At 43.9% G+C, this 27,003-nt stretch overlaps 2 protein-coding genes across 2 annotated transcripts in view; one reads left to right on the forward strand and one right to left on the reverse strand.

The window, feature by feature from the left end:
* The window catches only part of CAMK2A (calcium/calmodulin dependent protein kinase II alpha), a gene marked incomplete at its 5' end in the record, with an annotated part of 178,698 nt that overhangs the window by 66,939 nt on the left and 84,756 nt on the right, over window positions 1-27,003 (reverse strand). The window contains one exon of the mRNA XM_081320536.1: window positions 26,481-26,540. Coding sequence (XP_081176662.1) covers window positions 26,481-26,540 — 60 coding nt within the window. The remainder of the gene's footprint in view (window positions 1-26,480; window positions 26,541-27,003) is intronic.
* LOC308662401 (protein Tob1-like) lies at window positions 9,693-10,716 on the forward strand. The gene has a single exon (XM_081318167.1). The coding sequence runs from the start codon at window positions 9,906-9,908 to the stop codon at window positions 10,485-10,487; it is 582 nt and encodes a 193-aa protein (XP_081174293.1). The 5' UTR covers window positions 9,693-9,905; the 3' UTR covers window positions 10,488-10,716.

Here is a 27,003-nt window from a genome sequence, read left to right on the forward strand (position 1 = left end):
TTCAGTCCTTAGACAAATCACACCTACTCATGGGTGCTGCAGGGCTAGGAGATGCACACAGGAGACCCTCAGCATTTGCTTATAGGGGCATGATGAATGAAGGGTGGAGCAGCATAAAGAAATGGTCTGAGGGTAAATGCTAAACTAGATTATGAAACTTGCCATGAATACTGTTTTATCCAAATATGGATTGGGATTAGGCCATTTTTGTTGCCCCAAAGTAAGAGCTATTCTAGTGCTCCCCAGTCTGGTGCTCTCCCAATATACAATGTCTCCATGATGGAACTTCAATGCTTTTTCTTCATCTTCAGTCTAAATTATCAGCAATAAATAAGGAAATGGAGGTGATCATAGAAACAGTTGTAGATAGGCTATAAGCAGTACCTATATAACTTTAGCTTATTAGCTTGAGAAGAAGCAAATGATTCGGTAACTGGATTTCACACCTGAAAAGATTAAGGCTATTCTTCTATTCAAGTAATATCTGTTAATTTAGTTCTTAATTTTCTTAAAATAACTGATCTGCAATAAGAAGGCAACAGTAAGGTGTACTTAATGGGCTTGTACACATACGCTTACAAAATGAATTTAATTGTTATGATGAAGGAAATCTCAAGAAGAGCCATCATAATGATTTATCATTTGAAGGCAACGCACACTGCTTCTTCACACTGTGTCATGCACTATGAGCTTTTGCTTCAGAAAACTAGAAATTGGTCCATTTAATGCCAAATTTTGAAAAGAAATCTGACACTTAGGAGATGAATCAGAAAAGTACAAATGTTATACCTTAAAGATAATTTTAATCATTTATAATTAAAAATACATAGGTACAATAAACCTCACTGAAGAAGAATCCAATTACCTTCTACAAAGAAAAGTCCTGTCTAGTTAATGTATTACAGTTCTTTGGGAATGGAGGAATGACATGGTAGATATTTTCTCTAACTGAGTTCTCAAAGAAAAAAATAACACTGCAATTATGGCAGACAACTTCATAAAGAAAGAAAATCAATTCTACTTCGCTATGAAACAGGCAAGAAATATAATAAGCATCTGTAAGAAAAGAATTGAAAATAAAATTGGCATTATTATCATGTTTTTATATAATTCTATGCACAATTTTAGAAAATTTTTGCAGAACAGATAGGAAGACATGAAGCCAACAAAGTACTGAAGCAATTCTCTTATCATACATGATTGCAATGTAGATATATCAGCTTAAGATAAAGGCAGTAAAGTGAGTATTATTGAAGTTTATGCTAGCATGGGGGAAAGTATAAGGGTTGTCCCATGAATATTTAAAATAGATAAATAGATAACATTTGACACATAGTTAACTTATAGACAAGCAAAGTTCATCATTTTGAATAGGGAATTAGCTACTAATGGCTTAGTCATAAGAGTGATGTGTTCATTCAGTAGAAGTAGCATTCTTTTAAATAATAGTTGCTGAATAACACAGCAAAATGCTTAAGGTCAAGCATCAAGCATTTGCTATTATGGAAGCAGAATGATGAATATTTTATTGCTTTATGTATTATGTTCTAGTCTGCTTAAACAATCAGTATACCAACAGCCCTTTGAAATGGCTCTGAAAATGGATTTGAGCCACTGCAATTGACCAATACATCAATGTTACATGAGCATATAGGCCACGAGTGTCAAACTCGATCATGTCACATGAGGTATCATGATGTATCACTATGTTTTTTTCCCTTTGCAAAGCCAGGGTGGGTGTGGCCTGCACATGATGCATCCTGCCCGTAGGCTGCCAGTTTGACACTTCTGATGCAGGCCAATCTGAGTCGCTTCCTTTTTTTTCCCCTTTTTTTTTGAGCTATCTGAAGTTCATCAGGCTTCTTCAAAAGTAAAACACATTGTCTTAACTAACCAAGAGATTTCCAATTGAAGTTCAATCTATTTTTGTCAAGTGATCTCCCCCAGCAGTTTCCTTTAGATATTAAATAAAATGGGGAAAAACTGAGGACTCTCGTGAAATAATTACCACAGAGTAAAGCTATAATCCTCCAGTGCCACCTTTTCTAGCATGGCTATCAAGTAGCAACTGAAGTAAAGTAAAACAAGGGCCTCTAACATTCAACTGGAGAGTATATTTAGAATCTATTAACAAGATCGATAATATTGAAAGCTGTTTAGGGGGACAAGACAATCAATAGGATTACACTTCCTATGGGTGTTTAAAGTTTCGAATCTTGCAGAAATGTCTAAGATTTCTGCTTATTTGAAAGATCATTCACAGGAAAGATATATTTCAGTTTGGAGGAGATGGATAAATTATATTCAGAACAAATATGGAACTAAAAAGTTCCATTTAGCTTATGAGTAGATTTTAGTGGGATATTGTTATTGGTACTTTGTTTGTAGTTATGTTAAAGGGGAGTTAAAGCACATTATGAATTTGGTTAATTGTATATTATGCATAATTTTTATTTAGAATATGATTATTGTAACTATAATCCTGTATTTAGCTCTGGGAAGTGGGGGGAGAAGTGGGTGGGTTTGGGGTGGGAGGGATTTGGGGATATATTGTAAAATTTTGTTTTTGTAAAACTTTTTAATAAAAAAAAAGGATTACACTTCCTTTTTCTGTCTATTAGCAAATGTCATATCACAGGGCAAACTAAACTGATTTCTGTCCCAATGCTGAGTCTGATTTTTCACTGTATTGATGAAGATGTCAACTTCATCAAAAATCTCTGGCGTGTTATGGAATCACTTACTCAAGTGCTTTGCCCCCAAAAGCTATTAGTAACCAATCATTACTTCCAGATCAAAATATATTTCTTCAGGAGCAATCTGGTGTTTATCTCTTCCTCTTTCAATGAGTAATTAAGAATAGCGTGGATCCCTCTGGCCGTTTCCTCCTTACTAATCTAGCAAGCCAAGATAGTCAAAGATTGAGTATAACAAAGATTGAAATTAACAATTGATGACATTTGTCCAATTTGCATCCTCATACTTCAACATTTAGAATATATTCAATAAATCTGGACAAAAAAGGAGTATAAATCCTACTTCTAATATAATTGTATTCACTGTGGGAACCAAGATGCAAATAATTTCAAAATGTACAGCAAATTTATCACTGCAGCAGTTGATCCAGAATGAGCAGCTCTTAATTTAAAATTTTAATCTGATCCAGCATATAACAATCCATGTAAGTGATTGAATCCATCCACTCTTTTCAACTTCTAAAAGAGCTCTGCTGGACAATATTGTGGAGGCACATGTGAGTGAAAAGTAGTTCTTTCTTTGCCATCCTCTCCCTCAAAGAAGCTCAACAGTCAGCTCTCGGCAATGAACAGCAGAGCTCATCATGAATTTTCCTCCAATTAAGTTCTATATACATCAATATTCATTTCCTCAAGGGGCTAGACTGGCCCTGCCAAGTGGGAAAAGGGACTTGGGAAATTCTGTCAACCACCTAGTTCAACTCCATGGTCACAGTGCAATTAGAAAGTCCCTAGAACCTTCTGGAAATCTTTTGTCTTCTTTTGCCCTTTAGGATACATAACTCTACTTGACCTCCTATCCTTGCAGTGAGCAAAGGCTTTTGAAAGACTGAATAAAAAATGAACCAACCATGACAACCATATGAATGTTAGAGATTGCAGTTTTGGATCATAGTCATTTTATACAAATAACAAAACAGATTCAGAATGTGTATTGAGCCAATGACATAATGGGACTTGGGATCCATAAAATCCTAAATTGGTCCAGAATGCACAGCCCTTAATTTAGAACTTTAATCTGAACCAGCATACAACCATCCCTGTAAATGCTTCTTACTCATTGCCCTTATTTCTTCTTTGTCCGTTTTCTCATTTTATTATTTCATTTTACCATCTCATAGATGAACCAGAATTTCTTCCAACAGATAGCTTTGTTTTTCAGCTATTGTTCTTTGCTTGGCTTTTATATTCCAAGCTTTCAGATTTGCAGTTTCTTTCTCTCAAATTCCCAATTTTGTTGTATTTTGCAAATAATAATAATAATAATAATAATAATAATAATAATAATAATAATAATAATAATAATAATAATAATAATAATAAAAGTTGGAAGGGACCTTGGAGGTCATGTAGTCCAACCCCCTGCTCAGGCTGTCCAGTCTCTTCTTAAAAACTTCCAGTTCTTAAAAACTTCTTGGAGCATTCACCACTTCTGGAGGCAGGTTGTTCCACTGGTTAATTGTTCTAACTGTCAGGAAGTTTCTCTTTAGCTCTAGGTTGCTTCTCTCCTTGATTAGTTTCCATCCAATGCTTCTTGTCCTGCTTTCAGGTGCTTTGGAGAATAGCTTGACTCCCTCTTCTTTGTGGCAACTCCTGAGATATTGGAAAACTGCTATCATGTCACCCCTAGTCCTTCTCTTCATTAAACTAGACGAAACAAATTACTTGCAGGGCCTAACCTCTGTTCTGACTGATGATGCCTCTTCTTCCTACAATAGTAAAAGTCAGATCATGTCTACACCAGGATTCTATGCCAATCTGAAAGCAGTTCCAAGGTGCTGCATTCTGCTAACCATCAGTGCCAGAGGTTGAGCTGACTCTCTGGTTCAGTTGCGTTGTGAAGTTGTTTTTTTTTTGTCTCTCTCTCTCTTCTTTTCTGACATTCAGGATCTTTGTTTCTCTATTGGATGGGATTTTTGTCTCTTCCATCCCCTTGGTTCCTGCACCTCCACCCTGAAAAGACTATTCCAGCTTGATTGCTTTGCAACTCACCTTTTGTCATACTTGATAAACAAACAGTTGAAATTAAGAAGGATTCTGTCAGGGTTTTTTTCTTTAATTCTATACCAGCAGGCACAAAGCTCTTTTTTTTCCTGTACTTGACTCCAAGGTTAGGCTCTGGCAATGATATTCATCTGGATCATAACAAATGCCACAAACATGAAGTGGTAGGACTTTGTCCTAGTCCAATAGGCTCTATTGAGGAATCAGTAACTTAGGAAAAACAGAAACTTTTTTCCAAGTTCATTTGTTCAAAAAGTAGAGGACTAAAAGACATTAGAGAAGTGGAGAAACAGGTCTGTTAGTTGAAAAGGTACAAAGATGAGACAAATACCCTAACTATAAAAGAGGACATGTGGCAATCTAGAACTCTATATCACTCTGATGCATAAACCAGCTTTTTGTCTTAATATGTTAAACAAATAAATCTGCCTAACTCACCCACAAGGAATTCTAGGAATCCACATTGATAACTTTTACAGAATACAGGAAATCTTGCAACTTTGTGTTCCTTAGGATAGCCAAGGGTTGGGTTACAAATTTCTCTAAGCCAAGGTTGAGCAACTTGAACTATTGAGGTTACATGTGGTTCCTCTCCTCTTGAATCTGCCAAGCCCAGAAAATCTCTACCATCCACAATGGTTGGACTCATAGGTTGTTCAAAATCAAAACCCAAGAAATCATATAATAGGTTAGTATTATATGTTTTAAGTAGTTATTTAAAAATTCCTGCTGGACTTTATTTAAGTCAGTATGTAGAACTGAAAGTGGAACAAGAAATATGCAGAATGATGCTTTTCAGTGAAGACAATTAATGATATCATTAGAAATTAATGTTCAATGGCTTCAACTTATCTAGCATTGGACTCATTAATGATTTGAGTAATACCTATCATTTTCATTAGAAATTAGCGTATTGTATACTAAATGCAAGGATAACTTTTCCAGTCCCATAAAATTGTATAAAATATAATATGTTTATTAATTTATTTACAGGACTTATACTGTATGCATGCCTTTCTCATATAATAATTCTAAGTAGCTCACTATAATCCATAAAGATAAAAATAAAAATACTCATCCCCTGATGGATCTGCTGAATAGGTTTTAGGAAAAAATGATTATAAGTTCCAACTTGATTTCAAATGAATCCCATCCTATTCAATTATCCCTTCATAAAGTTTATTAAACTTCATCAATTTGGACAACAATTAACAACAATTAAAGAATGATATACCTCATTTAAAACCAAGGGAATCTAAAACCATATATGAAAGATTATAGGTTTTCATGAAAATCTTTTTCAAAAACTACCTGTAGGATAATTGGGAGTAGGAATTTGATGAATTTCACAGAAACTTTTTGTGGCATAGAATTCATTCTAAATCTGTTTTAGCAAGCCATGAAAAACTGAGTTTGAAAAAGATTAATATCCCACTATATATTCTACTAATATTATATATTTTGTATTTAATTTAAAATTTCATTTAAAAATAATCATATACATTGTAATATTTCTAGATAGTGTTGTAGAGTTGCAAACAAACAATATAAGTCCTTGACTTATTACCACGACTGAGCCCAAAATTTCTGTTGTTAAGTGAGACACTTGTTAAGAGAGTTTTGCCCCCATTTTACAACCTTAAGTGAATCTCTGCAGTTGATAAGTTAATAACCCAGTTGTTAAATGAATCTGGCTTCCCCATTGATTTTGCTTGTCAGAAGGTTGCAGAAGGGGATCACATGACCTTGGGAGACAGAAACGATCATAAATATGAAACAGTTGTCAAGCATCTGAATTTTGATCATATGATCATGACGATGCTGTAAAGGTTGCAACTGTGAAAAACGGTCATAAGTCACTTTTTTCAGTGCTGTTGTAACTTTGAACAGTCACTAAATAAACTGTTGTAAGTTGAGGACTACCTGTATATCATTTTTGGAAGCAATATATAATCAGCCATACCTTCTATCTTCAGAAGTTGTTGAAGATATCAAGAAAATTGTATAGCAATTCCTGACAATGAAGTTTGCCATTAGCTTATCGTGCATGCATATGGATGGAATGTAAGAAACTAATTTAATTCCTTTGGAAGCTACTAGGTTTGTTATTACAAAACACTGGAGAAGGAAAGTACATCTTTTTTTGTAACAGAACTATTTTAAAGGGTGGGAAAGTGCATTGGCCAAAAAATTAGCACAACAATGAAGAGCTTTGAAACCTTGTAAAAATAAGAATATGTTTATTCAAATCTAGTCACCATCCCTTAGCTATATTAACAATGTTTTTCCTAAGAGGTTACGTTCACCTGAATAAATATTCTATGTAAAAATATTGAGTCAGGATCTTTAAAGCCTCTTAAATGCATTTTAAATGCTTGTACATATACGTGCATATTTCCAATTTCCTTTCTTTTTCCATTGTTATTGCCCTTTAATTTAGTTTAATCTTGCCATTGTTATTGTTATTGCTCTTTAATTTCTTTTTATTTCTGCACTTTATTTTATCATTTGACATTTCATTTAAATTGAAAAGAAAAAGAATGAAATAAATTGGGCTTGTTTCACATTTGCCATCTTTAATTTATTTTTAATGTATTTATTTGTATCCCACCTTTACTATTTTACAGATAACTCATAATGAACATATTCAACACACTGCCTTCCTATTTCCCCCATAACAACCCCCCTGTGAAGAGAAAAAGTGACTGGCCAAGGTCACCCAGCTGGCTTTCATGGCTAAGGTGAGACTTTCTAACCTGGTGCCTTAATCTGCAGTGATTGTATGTATGTGCTACAATGTAAAATGCTACATGAACACACAACCTCTCCTATTTATTGCACTCTGAATCAACCAAATACTTTTTTTACAGTAAGGTTCAAACTCAGTGGAATTGTCCTTTCCTTCATAGAGTGAATGGTGCAATGAGGTAATGTGAATCTCTTAAGTTAATAGTTTCTTAGCCCTTCAGATAACCTCTGCCATGTCATTTATTTCAAGATCTGGAAAGTTTGCTTCACTTTACCTGATAACCTTCCTGTGTCTGTACCTCTGTCTTAAACTGACAGCACTACTGTTTATGGCATTAGTAGATGAAGATGGAATTCACACAGTCTGCTCTATCGTGGTTTCATGAACAAGCCACAATTGGCCTAGTTTACATAATATGCTTGTGCTAAAATTAAAGCATATGACAGCTAAGGGTGATGCAGGAAACCAGCCAGTATACCCCCAAAGGCAGAATGCTGCAATTTTTTGTCCTCAGCTTCATATTCACATGGATCTTAGTTTAGAATTCCAGAGTCAATTCTGCCATTGCATTTCTAGCATCACATTCTGGATCCTTCTAGATCAATCAACAGTCAGCCTACTTATGCTGCTGTCATAAAGAATGATACCTTTGAATTTACCAAGCAGCAGTGAGGGGGAAGGAGAATGGCTTTTGGGGTATAAATAGCAATCTGTTAACTATTAGATTATTATGTTAACACAATCCTGTCTGACTCAACAGAGAAATGCTGCCATTTTGTTAGGTACAGACTTAGATCTTTCAGGAGAGCAAAGTAAGAAGCAGGCTCCATGCTTGACTATTTGAACAGCTGGCTAAATCAGAACAACAGAAAAGAACATGGTACACAAGTAAACTGCAAATGAACTACATGCTATAGTTGCAGTGACGAAATTGAAAAGCAGCTGACCCTGGCAGAATATAGGATGACCTCTCAATTGTATTTGTGGTGCATACATACTTTGAATAACAGAATAACAGAGTTGGAAGGGACCTTGAGGTCTTCTAGCCAACCCCCTGCTTAAGCAGGAAACCCTATACCATTTCAGAAAAATCGTTGTCCAGTCTCTTCTTAAAAACTTCCAATATTGGAGCACCCACAATTTTTGGAGGCAAGTGGTTCCACTGATTAATTGTTCTGTCAGGAAATTTCTCCTTAGTTCTAGGTTGCTTCTCATCTTGATATGTTTCCATTCATTACTTCATGCCCTACCTTCTGATGCTTTGGGAATAGGTTAACCCCCTCTTCTTTGTGGCACCCCCTTAGATATTGGAATACTGCTATCATGTTACCCCTAGTCCTTCTTTAAATTAAATTAGACATACCCAATTCCTGCAACAGTTCTTCATATGCTTTAGCCTCCAGTCCCCTAATCATCTTTGATGCTCTTCTCTGCATTCTTTCTAGAGTTTCAACATAATTTTATATATTATGGCCACCAAAACATGATGCAATATTCCAAGTGTGGTCTTACCAAAGCATTATAAAGTAGTTAAACCATTGCATACTGAATTAGCCCAGTAGCATAGGCTCACAGAGCACACCAATTTATAAACAGTACTGCCAGAATTTGTGTAACCAACCATGTTTATTTGTGTTTGGCTTGCTTGTGGCTCTGGACACAAGAAGGCATCGAGCAGCTCCCGAACAGGGTGCGTCTTTTCTCGGGTCAGAGGCGAGCAGCACCATCCTCCTTTTCCCTCTCCAAGCGTCCTTTCGGGGAATGGGGCTTTGCTCCTGAGCCCCCTCCGTCCCCTCCGCACCCCTCGGACTCTAGCCAGAATTGTTGCACTACCAGTCACGCCACCTGCTCCGCTCACCCGGGAACAACACTACTCAAGGTGAAGAATAATTATCAACTAAAATCAGCACTTTGAACACAATTTTTGCTTTCCTGTGGTATTTTGAACTTTTTTTTTCCTGATCGTTGTGGTTTGAAACAGACTGTAATTTTGTGCTGTAGCACTCAATTTTATTATCTCATATTTGTACAATAAGCTTCCCAGACGACGTGTGAACGTTTTTGGTGAAGAACTTGAAAGATTGCTTAAGAAGACGTATGAAGGGCACTGGTATCCAGATAAGCCATATAAAGGATCAGGGTTTAGATGTAAACATGTAGGTGAAAAAGTGGACCCAGTCATTGAACAAGCATCCAAAGAGAGTGGTTTGGACATTGATGATGTTCGTGGCAATCTGCCTCAGGATCTTAGTGTTTGGACTGACCCATTTGAGGTTTCATACCAAATTGGTGAAAAGGGACCAGTGAAAGTGCTTTATGTGGATGATTCCAGTGAAAATGGATGTGAACTAGATAAAGAAATCAAGAATAGCTTTAACCCAGAGGCCCAGGTGTTCATGCCAATTAGTGACCCCACATCTTCTATGTCAAGTTCTCCTTCACCTCCCACTGGTCATTCTGCCACTGTGAGCCCAACCTTCATGCCCCGCTCCACTCAGCCTTTAACTTTTACCACCACCACGTTTGCTGCCACCAAGTTTGGCTCGACCAAGATGAAGAACAGCAGCCGTACTAACAAGGTCGCCTGCACTTCTCCCACTAATCTTGGTTTGAATGTCAACGATCTGCTGAAACAGAAAGCTCTTTCATTCTCCATGCACTCTCTCTATGGTCTTGGCCTCAATAGCCAGCAGGTTTCACAACAGCAACAACCATCACAACAGCAGCAGAAAACATCTGCCCTTTCTCCTAACGCAAAAGAATTCATTTTCCCTAATGTACAGGGCCAAGGTAGTACAAACAATCTGTTCCCTGGAGACAATCCCCTTAACCTTAGTCCTCTCCAGTACGGTAATGCCTTTGATATGTTTGCAGCCTATGGAGGTCTAAATGAAAAATCTTTTGTGGATGGCTTGAATTTCACTTTAAATAGCATGCAGTACTCTAACCAGCAATTCCAGCCTGTTATGGCTAACTAAACAAAAATACAAACCATATTGTACAAGTTGAAATGCACGTACCCAAGGGTGTTAACTTTTTCACCTCTTGAGTTTTTTCTAAAAAGCTTGTAGTATGAATACATTCAAGCTTGGTTAGATAAGGACAACATGCATCTTTTTTCATTTGCCAACCAAGCACAAAGTTATTTTATACTGACTGTACATTAAATATATTCAAGATATGGCCTCTTACAGTATTTAAGATATAGCAAGGACAGCTGATTTTTATACATTAAAAAATTGGCACTAATAAATGGGTTTATTGGTCTTTTCTAATTGTATAATTTAATTTAGTACAAAGTTTGTAAAATATCAGAGTATATATTGTTTCTACAACATGGTATTGCATTTTTATCTCTTTTCTTGCACATAATGGGAAACTACATCTTTCCAACAAAAACTGTTAAGGAAAGTTGTTTTATCCCATTCTTTCTCGTCACCTAAACAAAGGAGGAAATAAAAATAATGCTCCATTTCACAAAAGAAACAATGAAAGTGTTCAGGGATAAAACAGTTTTATCAATTAAGAGAAAATGCTCAGGAAAAAAATCAGATATAAAGTGACAACAGGGCTACTGACTCTTTTGTGTACAACACAATAAATGTATCCTTCTAATTAATAAATTAAAAATTCCAGGACTTAATTGCCTTTGAAAATTGACCACCCTAGAGAAACAGCCTCTTATGTGATCATGTGGCTTACTTAACACTAGTTAAGATATCTTGGTTTCCGTTCATAAAAAGAAATACACTTTTTATGACTGTAGAGGAAAAAAAAATATGGAGAGGAACCAACTGAATTTTCAAGATGCTTCTCTTAGGGGAAGCTAAAGTATCAGCTAGATATATTCAGACATCAGCAATGTTAATTATCTCATCCCCTACAGAAAAGCCATGGCTTTTTATTCTGGGACATCACCCAGAGGAAGCACATTTTGGGGGAGTGAGGAGATTTTAAAAGTTGTAATTTCTCATGTCTTTTGAACTCCTAATTTTTTAAAAAACACACAAAGAAAGAAAGCATACATATTCTTTTATAAAGTTATAAAGGAAAAAAGTTGAAAAGTAACAAAAACATACATATGTTTATTGTACATCTTTATATATGTATGCATGTCTGTGAAGAACACATGCATACATATATAAAGTTGTACAATAAATGTTTCAATAAATGGAAACCACAATTGATTACAGTCATCCACTGTCTTTTCACCTCTTGATACAACCCATCATTGATATTTCATCACAGGATTCCTATGCCACTGATTACAATATATATTGCACAATATAACTGGTATCGGCTGGGAAAATAAATTTGTTCCTTTCCTATACCCTTCTTACATAAATTGAAGGGCAAGAGAGAGATGGTGATTTTTTTTTTTTGCCCAAGATGGCGACGGCCGCAACCTAAGCTTCGGGTGCTCTTCGAGGGCTCCAAAGGAACTTGCTCAGGGAGGCCCACGGTATGCTGAGGCGACTCTGGGGGTGGGGGATTTAAAAACAGCTGCTGGGCGCTGTTTTTTGCGGCGCTGAGCCCCCCCCCTCCGAACTAGCGGCGCTTGAGAACTGCCGGCCTGCCGACCTGCCGAGCTCCGCTATGGCGCCGAGCGCTGCTACAGCGCCGTGAAGTCCGGGACGCCTTGCCTTGCCTTCCCTTTTTTGGTTGCTCGCCGAGGCGACTTTGGGGGTTGCGGGATTTAAAAACAGCTGCTGGGCGCTGTTTTTCGCGGCGCTGAGCCCCCCCCTCCGAACTAGCGGCTTGCTGACCTGAACTAGCGGCGCTTGAGAACTGCCGGCCTGCCGACCTGCCGAGCTTCGCTACAATGCCGAGCACTGCTACAGCGCCGTGAAGCCCGGGACGCCTTGATCTGCCTTCCCTCTTCTGCCTGCTCGCCGTGGATACCCTCTGTTTGTCGGAGGGGCAGCGGCGACGATCCCACCGGTCGGAGACCTTTCTATGACCATCAGCTGGCTGGCGCCGTTTTCGGCGGCACGGAGCCTTCTCCTTCCGGATGGTGGTTGCGGACTGTGGGCCTGGTCATCGGCCTCGGTGGACATGTTGGCGAATTCCCGGACTCAATACAGCTGCTGGGATTGCCTCTCTCCGCCGCTGGAAGATCGTTTGGACTGGGGGACGGGCGTTGGGGAGAGAATGCTTCTGTCCTCCCCCCCCCAGACTGGCGGCGTTGGCCGGTGATGCGAGGATCGACAGAGGCCTGGCCTGCCTGTTCTTTACTTTCTCTGTTGACAGGCAGGCATTATGGCTAGCTCCATGCCTGATGGGAATTAAGATCCCCCTATTGACAGTCCAGTGTGGCTGGGACCTGACCGTGGTGGGAGGACGGTTTTGGACTGGTCAGCGACCACCTCACTAGTGTGAGAGACCAGTTGGGGTGGGCCTGGCTCAGGACCCCCCTTTCTCTCTCTGCTCCAGATTGGACTCCTCAGCCGGAGTGAGAGGACGACTGAGGTTGTCCCTTGGATTACCATCTCAGGTGAGAGCTGAGATGGCCTTGCGGACTAAGAGATATGCCTACTGGACTTCCTTTTCCAGCTATACACCATCATTGAGCGATCCTTTGGACATTTTTACAACATCTGCCCTAAGAGACTATCCTTATGTATGGTTTATCATTACTCCGAAGCGGACTTGTATGCCCTTAGGGGGGTTCCTGCCTCATGGGCGCGACCTGTCGCCTGTTTCCATACTCCCCTTAATGACGAGCCCAAGCTCTGGGACTCCGAGAGGTGGCTGGGCTTAGATAGGGGCCTCGAGTTAAGACGTGCTAAGAGGCCCCTGATAAAATTTTTAGCCGGTTATTTTAAAAGGTTAGGGAGGGGGAGGGAGAGGGGGGTAGGGAGGGAATCTTTAACCGGCACTCAGTCTGGTCCTGTTAGAGGTCCTGACGGGACGGGGTCTGGGGAGGTGGCTGCTGGTTCTGGGAATGTGGGGGTGGGGCTTCAAATCCCCACGGCGATAGGGAATGGCAGCAGGTGTTTGCGCGGAGGGCCATATCAACATCTGGGATCGCGCCCCCGCTATCTCCGAGCGGTGGCGCGCTCCAACCCTCCGGTTAGCACCCTCTTACCCGGGGATGAGGGTGATCAGGCCCCTGAGCTCAGGTTGGTCTATTTTAACGCTAGATCTGTAGTTAACAAAGCTCCCCTCATCTATGATCTGATCGAGGAGGAATGTGCGGATCTAGCGTGCATCACGGAAACTTGGTTGGGTTCGGAGGGAGGGGTGCCTCTCACCGAGTTATGCCTGCCAGGTTTCCGGGTGCTTCACCAGCCACGGGCTCAGGGCAGGGGTGGTGGGGTGGCAGTGGTTATTCGGGAGACTTTGTGTCCCCGGGAGGCCACCATTGTCCAGATGGCCGGGAGTGAATCCCTCCTCTTGAGATGTGGTCCTCGGGTTCAGTTGGGCTTGTTGCTTACATACCTGGCACCCAGCTGTGTGGCAACAGCCCTGCCTGAGCTGCTCGACACCCTCTCAGGGTTGGCGGTGGAGTTCCCCAGGCTTATAGTCCTGGGTGACTTCAACCTGCCGTCACTGGGAGGGTCGTCGGAGTTAGCTCGGGAGTTCATGGCCTCCATGACAGCCATGGGCCTGACCCAGGTTATTGAGGGCCCAACTCATGAGGGGGATCATACTCTCGACCTGGTGTTCCTGTCTGGACAGTGGTTGGATGATCTGGGAGGGGGTTCCCCGTCCATCACCCCTCTGTCATGGTCAGATCATCACCTCCTGAGGCTGGTTTTCCGTCATGCCACCCCCCGCCGCTGGGCGGCGGAACCGACCAGGTGGTTCCGCCCCAGGCGCCTAATGGACCCGGATCGGTTCCAGAGGGCGCTTGGGCCTATACCTATCACCCTTACCCACAGCCCAGTCGATGCTCTGGTGGAGGCCTGGGAAACGGCTGCCACCAGGGCACTTGACTGCATTGTACCCATGCGACCTCTGACCCGGCGCAGATCCCGTTGGGCCCCATGGTTCTCTGTGGAGCTCCGGGAGATGAAGCGTCGGAGACGAGGTCTAGAGAGCGGTTGGAGGTCCAGCCGATCCGAATCCGACTGATTGCAGTTAAGAACCTTTATAAGGTCTTATCTTGCGGCGATAAGGACGGCAAAGTCTAACTACTTTGCCGCCCTTATCGCGTCCGCAGATAATCGCCCGGCTGCCCTGTTTAGGGTGACTCGCTCCCTCCTTAACCAGGAGGTGAGAGAGGATCCCTTGCGGGGACGAGCCGAGGAGTTTAGTCTTCATCTGGTGGACAAAATCGCTCGGATCCGGACCGGCCTGGACTCTGACTGGGCAGAGTCTGATGTGGAGGAATCAGGTGGTCTTGAGCACATTATCTGGACTGAGTTCGACCCTGTTTCCCCTGATGATGTGGACAGGATCATGGGGAGACTGAGCACCACCACCTGTTTGTTGGATCCGTGCCCCTCCTGGCTAGCTTATGCGGCTCGGGAGGGAACACGAGGCTGGTTCCATGCAGTAATAACTGCTTCTTTGAAGGAGGGTGTCTTCCCTGCCGCCTTGAAGGAGGCGGTGGTGAGACCCCTTCTCAAGAAGCCTGCTTTGGACCCGGCTGCTTTAAACAACTATCGTCCAGGCTCCAACCTTTGCTTTCTGGCGAAGGTTGTTGAGAGTGTGGTGGCGCATCAGCTCCCTCTGTTCCTGGAGGAAACTGATTATCTGGACCCGTACCAATCGGGCTTCAGGCCCGGACACAGCACGGAGACGGCATTGGTCGCGCTGGTGAATGATCTCTGGAGGGCAAGGGACAGGGGTTGCTCCTCTGTCCTGGTCCTATTAGATCTCTCAGCGGCTTTCGATACCATCGACCATGGTATCCTGCTGCGGCGTCTCAGGGGGTTGGGAGTGGGAGGCACCGTTCTACGGTGGTTCTCCTCCTACCTTCAGGGCCGCTCGCAGTCGGTGTTGACAGGAGGGCAGAGATCCGCCCCGAGGCCTCTCATTTGTGGAGTTCCTCAGGGGTCGGTTCTCTCGCCTCTCCTGTTCAACATCTATATGAAGCCGCTGGGCGAGATCATTCGTGGTTTCGGGGTGGGGTATCACCAGTACGCTGATGATACCCAACTTTTTCTTTCCACCCCGAACCAACCCAGTGATGCCCTCTCCGTGATGTCCCGGTGCCTGGAGGCGGTTCAGGTCTGGATGGGGAGAAACAGGCTTCGTCTCAATCCCGCCAAGACTGAGTGGCTGTGCATATCGGCATCTCGGGTTAACCAAGTTATTCCACCTCTAACGATGGGGGGTGAGGTGTTACCCCCCGTTGATAGGGCTCACAACTTGGGCGTCCTCCTGGATTCACGGCTCAATTTTGAAGATCATATAGGAGCCGTGACCAGGGGGGCTTTTGCACAGGTTCGCCTGGTGCGCCAGTTGCGTCCCTATCTGGACCGAGACGCCCTACGCACAGTTACTCATGCGCTTGTGACCTCCTGTTTGGACTACTGTAATGCTCTCTACATGGGGCTGCCCTTGAAGACCACTCGGAGGCTTCAACTGGTGCAGAATGCGGCCGCGCGAGTTGTAATGGGGGTTTCCCGATACTCCCATGTAACACCTCTACTCCGCGAGCTGCATTGGCTTCCGGTTGCCCTCCGGGTGAAATTCAAGGTGCTGGTTATTACCTATAAAGCCCTACATGGCCTGGGTCCGGGGTATTTGAGGGAACACCTGCTGCCGGCTTCAAACGCCCTTCACCCAGTGCGCTCCCACAGGGAGGGTCTGCTCAGGGTTCTGCCGGTAAGAGATTGCCGGCGGTTGACACCCAGGGATAGGGCCTTCTCAGTGGGAGCGCCTGCCCTCTGGAACCAGCTGCCGGTGGAGCTGAGGACTGCCCCCGACCTCCGATCATTCCGCCGGGGCCTGAAGACCTGGCTCTTTGAGCTCTCGGGCCCAGGCTGAGGAGAAAATTATTTTAATTGGGGTTTTTAATAGCACAGGGTTGATTTAATATTTTTTAACTTGGCTTTTAACTTTTGTATGTTTGATTTTTAACTCCCTGTAAACCGCCCTGAGTCCTCAGGGAAAGGGCGGTATATAAATGCAATAAAATAAAATGAAATGATAGACGTTGGAAGTGATGCACTAAAATTTCTCCAAATTCTGCATCTCTCCAAATTCAAAAGAGAAAGCATCATTGTCATCATCATTGACATCATTATCATCAGTTTAATGCACGTTTGTATTCTATACTCCCAGGAGAAGTATAGGGTGGCTAGCAAGAAAAGACCAATCAAAAATAATAGTTGTACTATCTTTATTTTATAATGTTAATTTGTAATAGTAACATTGATTTTTGTCACAGATTTATCAGCATCAATCAAGTTCAAGTTTAAAAATAAAGTTTCAAGTTTCAAGTTTCAAGTTTATTTAATTTGTATACCGCCCTTCTCCTTGGTAGGGACTCAGGGCGGTTCACAGGGCATATATAAAAAAGACAATACAAAAATTAAAAAAAGATTAAACCCATGCCCAGTTAAAAACAGTAATACAAATCTAAAACGACAAATTAAAACCCATAATCCCCCATCAGGCCAGACCAGCCATTTCAAATAGGTGGGTCTTCAGGCCACGATGGAAAGTTCGGAGGTCTGATGCCGTCCGGAGCTCCACCGGCAGTTGGTTCCATAATACCGGAGCGCCCACAGAGAAGGCCCTCCCCCTGGGGGCCACCAGTCGGCATTCCTTGACTGGCGGCACCCTGAGGAGGCTCTCTCTGTGGGAACGCACAGGGCGGAGGGGAGTTGATGCCGGCAGCAGGTGGTCCCTGAGGTATCCCGGACCCATGCCATGTAGGGACTTAAAGATCGTAACCAAAACCTTGAACCTCACCCGAAAGACAACTGGTAACCAATGCAGCTCGCGGAGCAAAGGTGTAACATGGGAGTACCGGGAAACTCCCAAGACAACTCTCGCGGCCGCATTCTGTACCAGTTGGAGCCTCCGAGTGGTCTTCAAGGGAAGCCCCATGTAGAGAGCATTACAGTAGTCAAGGCGAGAGGTCACGAGCGCATGAGTGACCGTACACAGGGCATCCCGGTTCAGATAGGGCCGCAACTGGCACACCAGGCGAACCTGGGCGAAAGCCCCCCTAGTCACGGCTACTATATGATCTTCCAGGGTAAGCCGTGAATCTAGGAGGACTCCCAAGTTGCGAGCCCTATCCACGGGGGGTAAGAGCTCACCCCCCATAGAAAGAGATGGAACATTTTGAATGTCCCGGGATGCCGGAATGTACAGCCACTCAGTCTTGTCAGGGTTGAGTTGAAGTCTGTTCCTCCCCATCCAGACCCGAACCGCCTCCAGGCAATGGGACATCACAGCGAGGGCATCACTGGGGTGGTTTGGGGTCGAAAAGAAAAGTTGGGTATCATCAGCATATTGATGATACCCAACTCCAAAACCACGAATGATCTCACCCAGCGGTTTCATGTAGATGTTGAACAGGAGAGGCGAAGATACAGTAAGAAGACAGGTTGTAGACCAGAGGTCCCCAACGTTTTGGGCACCAGGGACCGGTTACATGGAGAGAGGTTTTTGCACAGACCGGGGGGTGTATGGTTTTGTGTGCTGCCTGCATCCCGCAGATGGGTGTTTGCTTGTTTGTGCGGACCAGTTGCTGACATGCCGCATGGTTTTGTGTGCTGCCTGCATCCCGTGAATGGGGCTTTGCTTGTTTGTGAGGATCAGTTGCTGACATGCCGCAGCCCGATACTGGTCCATGGACCAGGGTTTGGGGACCCCTGGTATAGACAGTTATATACATGGTAAATTATGCCAGATATTAAATGATAAATATCATTTCTATATATACTCCTTGAATGGTTCTGTTAGAAGTGAGACCTTTCTAGAATCCTATATGAGCAGTCAAGATTTGTTCTGAAGAATTTAATGTTTTTACTTCTGAAGGATATAACAAAATCAAGTTTGTCTTCAGTGTGCTGAGCCACTTTAAACAAACAGCTGGTAAAAATAGGTGACAGCCTTAAAAAGCAGCAACCTGGAAGTACAACACGTATTCAAGAAACCAAAATAGCCTGGCAGAGATCTGAACTTAGTGCCAGATGGAGCCAAGATATTATTATGGTTTATGCTGTTTATTTTTTCATTAAGCACATTGTCTTGCTGTGATTTTTTTATCTGTTTTAAATTAATTCTAATTACCCGCAGGCATTCAAAAAGCCTGTGGTGCACTCCTTATTGAATTACTGTTCTTTCCATTAGAATTATTTGTTTTCCTTGTCAATATCTCTCTTCCATTTTGGTCAGATTTGTCACTTGAAAACATCAGTATAAAAATGGTTCTCTCTCACACACACACACACACAAACACAAAGTTTTTGAAGTGGTGAGAAGAAACAATGGTCTCCTTGGCTCTCTTTTATTTCGAAAATTCAGGTCCTACACCTTTATTCAGAACAACCCTTTTCCTTCCCCTCCATTCATATTATTATTAATTTCCCCCATTTTTATTTATCTGAGGAAACATTTCTGTCATTGGGGCAAGGGAAAGAAAGGGGGAAAAAAGGCCTCTGTTGCCATAGCAGCCACTTGGTCGGGCAATTGTCCCTCTGTGATTCCACTTGATGGAAAGGGCCTGACTTTGCTCTACTGGCATTTGCCCAAGACAGATTCAAGCTGACAGGTTCTTTAGGATCTGAATCATTTATAAAGTAGAGGCCACATGGGTGTTCATGTACATGGACATGTGTGAAGAGAAGAAGGGGGGGAGGAAACATGGGTGGTGCTAGGCACATGTGTTACAGGCAGAGCACGGAGGAAGAGACTGGTATGTTCTGGGTGAAGTGGCTCAAGAACCACTCAGAGACAGCTGGCTTGGTCTAACATTTTATTGAGGTACCGGGCACTCAGGTGCTCCGCTTTTGCTCTTTTATAGCTGGCAGCCGGCTGGCTGCACCAATCCGCCACTCGTTCTTCTCCCGCCGGGACTGCTGAGCCAATCGGCTGCGGTGTGTGTTTTGACAGCTTCGCGTCCTCGTGGTGGTTTGCGCATGCGTGGTGGAGAGCTGCGCTGACAGCTGAGAGCTGTCAGCTTGCTGCGCCTGCGCCTTCGCCAGCAGCAGCTTTTGACAGCTGTCAAAGCTGCCGCGTGTATTCCTGTCATGGTTATTACCTCATACAGTGGTTAACATTTCTTCCAACTCTAAATACTTAACATTAACAATTAACATATAACACACCCCTTACCCTTACCCTGGATCGGTTCCTTCCCCCCCACCCCGTTGTTGCAGACTGCTGCCTGCCCACTCATAGTCTTGCAGGTAGGCTGGGGGTTTCCTTGTTCGCCCGGAGCGACGTATGGGTGTTTCTGTGACTTGCTCCTCTTCCCCTTGTTCTGGTAGTTGCTGATTGGCGGTTTCGGGTAGTGTCTGGTCAGGTAATTCTTGGTCACCTTCTTGTGGGGTTTCTTCCTCCCCTATGTTAGGGTTTGCCAGTTCTGCTATATTTTGGGGGCTCCGTTTCCTTAGTTGGTCGAGGTGTCGCCGGATGTGCTCGTTGCGGCCAGCGTCTATCAGATATGACAGGGGTCCGGTTTGGTCTATAACAACCCCTTGCACCCATTTTTGCCCCCCTGCGTAGTTCCTTGCCCAAACGGTTTGTCCGTTCCTTAAGGACCTTAGCAGAAGAGGCTGCTCTGCGTCAAGGTTTGTCCTGTCTGGGTGCATTCTGTCCACTCTGGTAATTAGTCTCCTTCCCCAACGCAGTTCAGCTGGTGATTTCCCAGTGGTTGTGCAAGGGGTGGTGTGCTGGGCCAGTAAGAACTGGGCTAGTCGCCGGTGGCAGTTTCCTTTGATGAATTTCTTTAAGGCATCTTTAGTAGATCTCACCATAATTTCAGCCATACCATTAGACGAGGGATGGAACGGAGCCGACGTGACATGCCTAATAGAGTTCTCCGTGGTGAATATCTGAAATTCACGAGAGGTAAATTGGGGCCCGTTATCCGAGACCAAGACATCGGGCAAAAAGCCCCCAGAGTCCCTGAACAGTGGCAGCTATGGTGATACTGTTGACTGGGATAACCTCCAGCCATTTGGAGAAACTATCCACAGCTATTAGGAAATGTTGTCCCTGTAGGGGCCCTGCGAAGTCCAGGTGTACTCGGAACCATGGGTTTTTGGTTGTCTCCCATTTGTGGACCGGGGCCTGGGGTGGGGCTGGTCTCGCTATTTGGCATGGGTAGCATCCTGCCACATGGTCTTCGATGTTTCTATCTATTCCTGGCCACCAAACATAGCTCCTAGCTAGGGCTTTCATCTTTACCACTCCTGGGTGTACTTCATGTAGTGTGCGCAATGTCTGTGGTCTGTGTTTCTCTGGAACCACTACTCTGTTACCCCCATAGAAGGCACCCCAAATGGGATGTCAGTTCTTGCTTCCTAGCGAAGAATGGTTGGAACTCTGGCTCTGGGCACTTCGCAGGCCAGCCGGCAGTGACCCACCGCAGTACTCTGCTAAGGTATTTTTCTTTGGCTGTGGCCGAGGCTATGTCCTTGGCTGACAATGGGCATTCTGGCAGTTCTGAAATTGCTAAGATGTGCCTGGCCAGGGCTGGGTCGGGGTCAATGGCTGGCAAAGGAAGCCTGCTGAGTCTGTCTGCGTGGCCCAATTCTTTCCCCGGTTTGTGCACCAATTTATAAGTATAAGCCAATAAGAAGGTCGACCATCTTAAGATTCTGGGTGACAGGATTTGGGGTGTTATTTTGTCCCATGTGAATATACCTAAAAGGGGTTTATGGTCGGTGAAAATGGTGAACTGTCTGCCAATGCCTCCCTGTCAATTTGGGCATAGTTCCGTTCCGCTTTGGACAGGGTTCTTGAATAAAATGCTATTGGCCTTTGTGTTCCTTCTTCTGTTAGATGGCTTAGGACTGCCCCTATTCTGTATGGGGATGCGTCGCAAGCGATGCATAGGGGCAGGTCCTCTTTGAATAGTGTGACCATGGAGCTGTTACATAGGAAGTTTTTTAGATTGTGGAAACTGGCATCATGTTTTGATGTCCAGATCCATGGGGTCCCCTTATCCAATAGTCTATGTAGTGGTTCGGCTATTGTTGCTTTATGGGGCAAAAATGCATGATAGAAGTTCAGTAAGCCTAAGAAGGCTTGCAACTCCTGCTTGTTTTTGGGGGTGGGGGCTGCTTTGATAGCCTTAATCTTGGAGTTGGTCAGATGGATTCCTTGGGCATCAATTCTATACCCAAGGAATTCCGTGGATGGCACCCCTATTGAGCATTTCTCTTTTTGCAGTTTAAGACCGGCTGTTCTAAATCGGTTTAGAACAGCTGTCAGCCTGTCCGCTAGGATTGGCTCTGATTCGCCGGCGATGAGGACATCGTCGAAGTAGGGGCAGACCCCGGGAATTCCTTTTAAGGTTTTCTCCATTATTCCTTGGAATATTCCCAGGGCTGCTGATATGCCAAATTGTAACCGCTTGACTTTAAAAGCCCCATGGTGAGTGACTATGGTCTGCGCATCCGCGGTTTCCTTAGTTACTCGGAGTTGCAAATATGCCTGCGCCAAGTCTAACTTGGCAAAGATGGCGCCGGAGCGGATGGAAGCGAGGACGTCTTTAACCGCGGGGACTGGGTAAACGTGTGCGTTTAATGCTCGGTTCAGGGTAGCTTTGTAGTCGGCACAGAGCCGAATTTGGCCATTTGGCTTAATTGGGGTGACAATTGGGGTTTCCCAGCTCCCCCCATCTGTAGGTTCTAGGACCCCTAATTGAACCAGGCGTTCCAGTTCATCCTCAATTTTCTTTTTGAGGGCGAACGGAACTCTTCTGGCTCTGATTCGTATTGGTTGTACGGCGGGGTTAGTTTTAAGGAGATGGGTGGGCCGGTATATTTCCCCAGGGAGCCATCGAAGACGTCTGCAAAGTGATTGCAGACGGCTTCGAGGCTTGTGGCCTGTGTTGTGTTAACACCCGTAATAGCAATGCCTAAGGCCTTGAACCAGTCCAGGCCGATTAGGCTGGTTCGATCTCCTTGCATGACTAACACATCAAGTGGACCTCGGAATTTTTTGAATTCAACTATCACTCGGGCCTTTCCTTTTAATTGAATGGGGGGTTTTCTGGTAGTCTGCCAGATGTATCGGGGGGGGGTTCTAATGGAATTTGTTTCTGGTTATGCCAGCAAATTTCCCTGAAGGTCTTAAGGGAAATTAGTGACACCGAGGACCCGGAATCTACTTCCATGTCACAGTGGACCCCTTGTAGTTTTGTTCTGATTTTAACCTTTGGGTTTAGCTGGTGGACTCCCTTTGCTTCCCTGTCCCTGTTTACCGCCTGCACTAAGGACCCCAGGGGCTTTTCGCTATAGGCTCTTGTGGGTCTCGTACCTGGGGAGGTAGCCTCCAACTCGTGAAGATTCTCGCGGGGTCAGCTCCGGCATACCGTCCTGATGTGCCTGGTTTTTCCACAGTTATGGCATTTGGCATTTCGGAACCAGCAGGCGGCTCGGGCATGGTTTCCGCCGCAGCTGGCACAGGTGGATCACTGTTCCTTGGGGTAGCTTTGTGGGGAACTGTAGCTTTTGGATTTTTGTTTTTCCCCATGGTCATTTCGGCGGGTTTGGAGTCTCTCGAGTCGCCGTTGTATGGCATCCACGTCGGTCAGGTCTATCAGTTCATCGTCGTCGCTTAGGGTTATCCCTTCTTGATGCACCGATCCATGTTGTTCGATGGTGGGCCGTGCGGGGTCTCCTTGGTGGCTGTCTTCATACGCTAGAACTTCCCTGGAGACCTCCGCTAAATTTAAATCTGGTTTCGCTATAATTTTCTTCTGGAGGCGCTCGTCTTTAAGCCCGATAACTACTTGGTCCCTGATCCGGTCTTCCAAATCTGGAAATCGGCATCTTCGGGCGGCGTGCCGGACTCCTGCGATGAAATCAGTCGCAGATTCATCCGGCCGCTTGTGTCGACACGCAAATTGTACCCTCCAGTACAGCTCAGAGCGCGCCGGCATGAAATGCTTGTTGAGTCTCTCCGTTAGTTTTGTGTAGGGTACCTCCGCTATCGGCTCTGGGCTGAAAATGCCGACGGCGACGTCGTATACTGCCGGGCCACTTATATACAGGAGAGATGCCACTTTGGCTCGGTCTTCTGTGATATTGCTGACCAGTAGGAACCCTTCGACCTGCCCCAGATGCGACTTCCAACGCTCTGGATGGCGGATGTCAAACTCTTGTACACGTCTGAAGTTGGCCATACTGTCTCGGTCCGGTAGTCTGCTTCGCCGCGTCAGTGGAAGTTATAACTTCCCGTTGTGACTTCAGCCGTGACTCGCTCTGGTCGCCGGGAACTCTCTTCCCTGGCGGTGACTTCAGCTTGGCGAAGCAGATCCCACCCTCGTTGCCAGTGAAGTGGCTCAAGAACCACTCAGAGACAGCTGGCTTGGTCTAACAGTTTATTGAGGTACCGGACACTCAGGTGCTCCGCTTTTGCTCTTTTATAGCCGGCAGCTGGCTGGCTGCACCAATCCGCTGCTCGTTCTTCTCCCGCCGGGACTGCTGAGCCAATCGGCTGCGGTGTGTGTTTTGACAGCTTCGCGTCCTCGTGGCGGTTTGCGCATGCATGGTGGAGAGCTGCGCTATTCCTGTCATGGTTATTACCTCATACAGTGGTTAACATTTCTTCCAACTCTAAATACTTAACATTAACAATTAACATATAACACACTGGGTATGTTCTGCACAAACTTTCTTGCGATCTTTCATCCACTCTAGCAAAAACCCTGTTAGATTCCAGCTAGTCCTTCAAATCAAGGACATTTATTCTATAACATTGAAGAGCTCTGGAGAGCAAAGAGACCAAAGGGACAGAACATAGGACTGCTCCTTTCCTCCCTCAGCCCCACATATGGGCTTGATCTGCAGACATTAGTAAGTGAATAGTGCTTTTCTTGTTGCATGAAAAGCCACTTTCTGCTTTAGAGGTACAAGACCAAGCCCGCAAGCCTTTTCAGGCCATTAGAGCAACTCTAAAGGATGCAAGGAAAAGTTCTTAAGGGATGAATCTCTCCTTTATCTTTTTACCAATCAATATCCTTCTCCCATGATGATAGGAAAACCAAGCATTCTTCCTGACTCCTCAGGAAGGAGGACTCCTGTCATCTCTTTTTCACTGAGGTTTGCCTTGAAAAGCAGTCAGATTCCACTCCTGCGCTGTTCCGGTTACTATAGGCATAAGGCAAAAAAAAAATGGAAAGGGGGAGAGTTGCATAGCAACCCCACTCAGGACAGATGAGCTGCCATCATTTTTTGCTTGGCAAGACCTGGTGCCTTTAAAACAGGCACAATTCTCCCAGCATTTAAAAACACTATTGCAATAAAGGAGGTTGTTGTTGCTGTATAAATGATGTTTATAAACCATGGCTCATGGGTGTTATGTAATCCCAGCCAAGTGTGAGTCAACACATCATGGTTAAACAAACCATGGCACAATGTGCAAATCCATGCACCCTCTTGCAAATTTCTTTCTGTTAAGTAGAAGGAATATATTCCTTAGATAAGTGTTGTGAGATGCAGGTCAGTTGGAGCAGGCTAAAGCAAACAACCAGAAGGGCAGGTGCAAAAGTGAACAGGAATCACTCACTATCTCTTTTCCTCAAGTCACATCCTTCTCTGGAATCTGTTTTTCCTTTTCTCCCTTCTCTCTCCCCACCTCTCTCCAATGCTCTGTTTTTCTTTTGTTTACCTCCATTCAGCAGTTTGCCAAGTAAGGGACCTTCTTACTAGGGATCTGAATTGCTTGCTTGAAAAGGCCTTGTAAATTCCTCTGAGGAAGCATATGCTTTGGCTAAAAGCCACATGCAAACTGAGGACTGTAGGTTCCTCCCCCATTGACTAAACACATTCAGAAAAAAAGAGATGGAAATTCAAGAACAGAAATGTCCATTTGTCCTATCGGGGTTATGGTCCCCAGATCAGATGTGTAGAATTGAGGCAGCAGGAAGGAAACTATTTTGCTACAGAATCCCATGTCCTGCAAAGTATGATAATATATGTCCAGATGCTTCAGTAAAAGAAAGATTTAGAGCAGGGGTGTCAAACTGCCAGCCCACGGGCCGGATGCATCATAGTGCAACCTTGCCCACCCCATTGCCAGCAATGGCAAAAAAAGTCACGATACATCGTGACATGTCACATGACTGTTGTGAGTTTGACACCCCTGATTTAGAGCCAATTAACATGATGGCTTTGCATTAAGGCTACTATCACAGATCAGTTGAAGACCTGGATAAGTTAAAAAAAGTTTAATGGCAAAAAGAAGTCCATTGGATGAGAACCTGTCAAGACTCTTCAAACCAAAGCTAATCTTGGATAAACCTGGATCTGAGCTGTAATTTCATCTGCAAATTATGGCCTGTTCCCTTCCTTCTATTATGAAACACTAATGTACACAGTCAGAAAGAGAATGTGTGTGGGGGTATTTGCAAAGGAAACTGAAAACAAGGGGATTAATACATATAGAAATGCACAAACATATTTTCAAGAACAAAACAATTAAAGGAGAAGGAATGAGACAACACTAGCACTAAAGGGCATTGTAAAATTCTTGCTGAATATCTTTTTATATTAATGATCCCTCTTCAACAGCACATTAACTGATTAATTGAACACACATTTGCAAATTCAGAAATAGTCCTAGATCAGCATGGCCAAGGAAGATGGAAATTGTAAGGGTACAATACGTTGGGAAAGGCTGCCAGAGAAGATCTAATGTATGCCTTCATGGAAGTAAATTAAAACTGCTAAATGAACAAACAGCACCAGGTAAATATGCCTTTGCCTTTGAAATATGCAGTATGAGAATACTGATGTTGTGTTCCCATCATTTACTAGAAATGAAAGAAAGGTGGAACAGAAGCAGGCAAAATCCCCTAGAAAGAGTAGAGAGCTTTTTCCTACCTATGTTAGGATGTTTCAGAAGGCGGCAGATCCGAGCCTCTCGTTCTAGCTTCTGATGATCTGTCAGGAAAGACATTCACAAATTAGCATGGGAGAGAGAGATGCTCAACGACAAATGTAATTTCCTCCTATTATTATTATCTTGGGATTTAGAACATGCAAATTCAGTTACCACTGAATATTTGAAATGGTATGCTGCTCTTCACAATACAGAATCAGAAAGTGAATTGAAACACAGGATATAAAATAACAACAACAATTAGAAAGTCCCTATATAAAGTCATTCAGAAAGCTATCTGAGGGAATTAAGGGATACAGTGGTAATCACATAGGATATCTCAAACTAAAAGTAGCAGCAGGAGATTGCAGCTGTGGAAATCTGGGATACCATAAGTCAGCCCTTATAGTTCTTCGTTAAGTAATCCTAGAGTTGTATACTCTGAAGCAAGTCCACTGACTTCCATGGGATTGATTATTTAAAAGTTAAGCAGAGTCTGACATTACTTGAGCTGGAAGACTATCA

This window comes from Vipera berus, assembly GCF_964194415.1.
Source record: "Vipera berus genome assembly, chromosome: 2".
NCBI lineage: Eukaryota > Metazoa > Chordata > Lepidosauria > Squamata > Viperidae > Vipera > Vipera berus.